The sequence below is a fragment of the Haplochromis burtoni genome, unplaced genomic scaffold (assembly GCF_018398535.1).
Source record: "Haplochromis burtoni strain Fernald_Lab_line unplaced genomic scaffold, NCSU_Asbu1 Contig_82, whole genome shotgun sequence".
Lineage (NCBI taxonomy): Eukaryota > Metazoa > Chordata > Actinopteri > Cichliformes > Cichlidae > Haplochromis > Haplochromis burtoni.
Genome location: NW_024582443.1, coordinates 161110 through 162776, shown reverse-complemented (window position 1 = coordinate 162776; position 1667 = coordinate 161110). Strand labels below are relative to the sequence as shown.

Genomic DNA, 1667 nt, shown 5'->3' with positions numbered 1-1667 from the left:
ATTTAAAGTTGTGACATGGCCTGATGATCAACTTTCAGCATGCTGTCTATCCACTGTAACTCATGTCTCCACAAACCAGTTTTTATGGCCTGGCTTGCACTGCTTTGGTTTTGCAGTGAAAAACTCATTCACATCACATCTTGGATCCCAATAAAGAACTGATCACAGCTCAGGTTTAAGGCTTGCTGCTTTGTATAACAGGATGCATACAGTGATGTGAAAATGACAGTTTTCTACAGGACTACACGATTATGCAGTGACCCAGTCAAAGTCCAGACCTCAATGAACTGAAGCATGGCTATAAAGAAGAGTGGGCCAAAATTCCTCTACTACAACAGGAAAGGCTGATAAAGTCATACAGGAAATGATTACTTCAGATTATTGCTATTAAATCTCCACAGCACTGCATGAATGGTTTCCAGAAGCAAATCTTTTGTAGCATTATGTAAATTAATAGATACATTTAAATGGTCATGCTGCATGTTGTGGAAACCAGCAGAATCTGATAAACCTGAAAAATCCCATAAAATCTTTGTTCCAAAATAAAGTTTTAAAAATCTCTTCCCCTAAAGTTTTTCTTCTCCCTCATCTCTGATGTTATGAAACTTTGAGGATCCAGTGGTGTTGTGCCTCTTTCTCTAATAAATCCTCCGACTGGCCACCTATACTGTTTCTTAATGATTATTGCAAATCATCAATATTCATTATGTGAATCTGATGACACAGAAATGTGAAATGATCCATTTGTACTTTCTCTTTTAAAGCTTTACAACTCTTCATTACTTTATAATCCTATATTTAAATACAGAAATGAGGAAAAAGTGATTGCACCTGAAAGCGTTTTGTTAAGCGACAGATAAGTGTTAGGTGTCAGACATAACTCTGTGAAAATATGCTTGAGATTTTTATTATTTACTTAGGAATAACATGTAACAAAATATAAAATGAAATCCCATATTTGTTAATACTGTTAAATACATATTTATGGTTTGAACAGGAAATAAGCAGTGCACAAAATAAGAGCAAACGTCTCCTGCTAAAGTGAGTACAGCAGAACAGAGGAGAGTAACATGGATAACTGCAGACTGCTGCTCTCAGTGCTTCCTGATGAAGAGCCGGCATTTATCCCTGCCAGGGGAGCTGAACTGGAAGAAGGTCTTTCCTCCATCAGCCTCCAGGGTGGACAAGAATCGACTGTCCCCTTCAGGGCCGAGGGACAGGAACGGAGGGCTCCTCTGAGGAGTCGCATGCCGAGCCACCCCTGAGTGACACACAGGAGGTTGATGGATGTCTTTCATTGTTATTCTCACTAAAAATTCCCTTACATAGACATTCAGCTCATTACTCCTGCTGTTCTTTCCTGATGACAAAGTCTTTTTGATAAAAGCCCTGTCTTCTTTCGTTGCCATTAAGCATTATTCTTTTACCCTGATTCCTTCCTCTTCTCATTCATCAACGTGAGCACAATGTGAAAGCTGATTTTATGAAAGCAGAGTCCTTATTTATCTTTGTTTTCTGAACATAAGTGATATTTTACTATGGACTTTAGTAGTTTTTCTGCCAAACAGCAAACAGCTTTAGTTAAGTGCAGGTAATAGAGGCCATAATGACATCTTCACATTGTTTGTGTACTCAGCCAACAACAAAAACAACATTTACTAATAACG

At 38.2% G+C, this 1667-nt stretch overlaps 1 protein-coding gene across 1 annotated transcript in view; it reads right to left on the bottom strand.

Annotated features, from left to right (window-relative positions):
* Positions 1 to 891: 891 nt before the first annotated feature.
* The window catches only part of LOC102313445 (E3 ubiquitin-protein ligase CCNB1IP1), a 4462-nt gene continuing 3686 nt past the window's right edge, over positions 892 to 1667 (bottom strand). Inside the window, exon 5 of the mRNA XM_005925860.3 lies at positions 892 to 1261. Within this exon, the coding sequence (XP_005925922.1) occupies positions 1095 to 1261 (167 nt within the window). The 3' untranslated portion in view covers positions 892 to 1094. The remainder of the gene's footprint in view (positions 1262 to 1667) is intronic.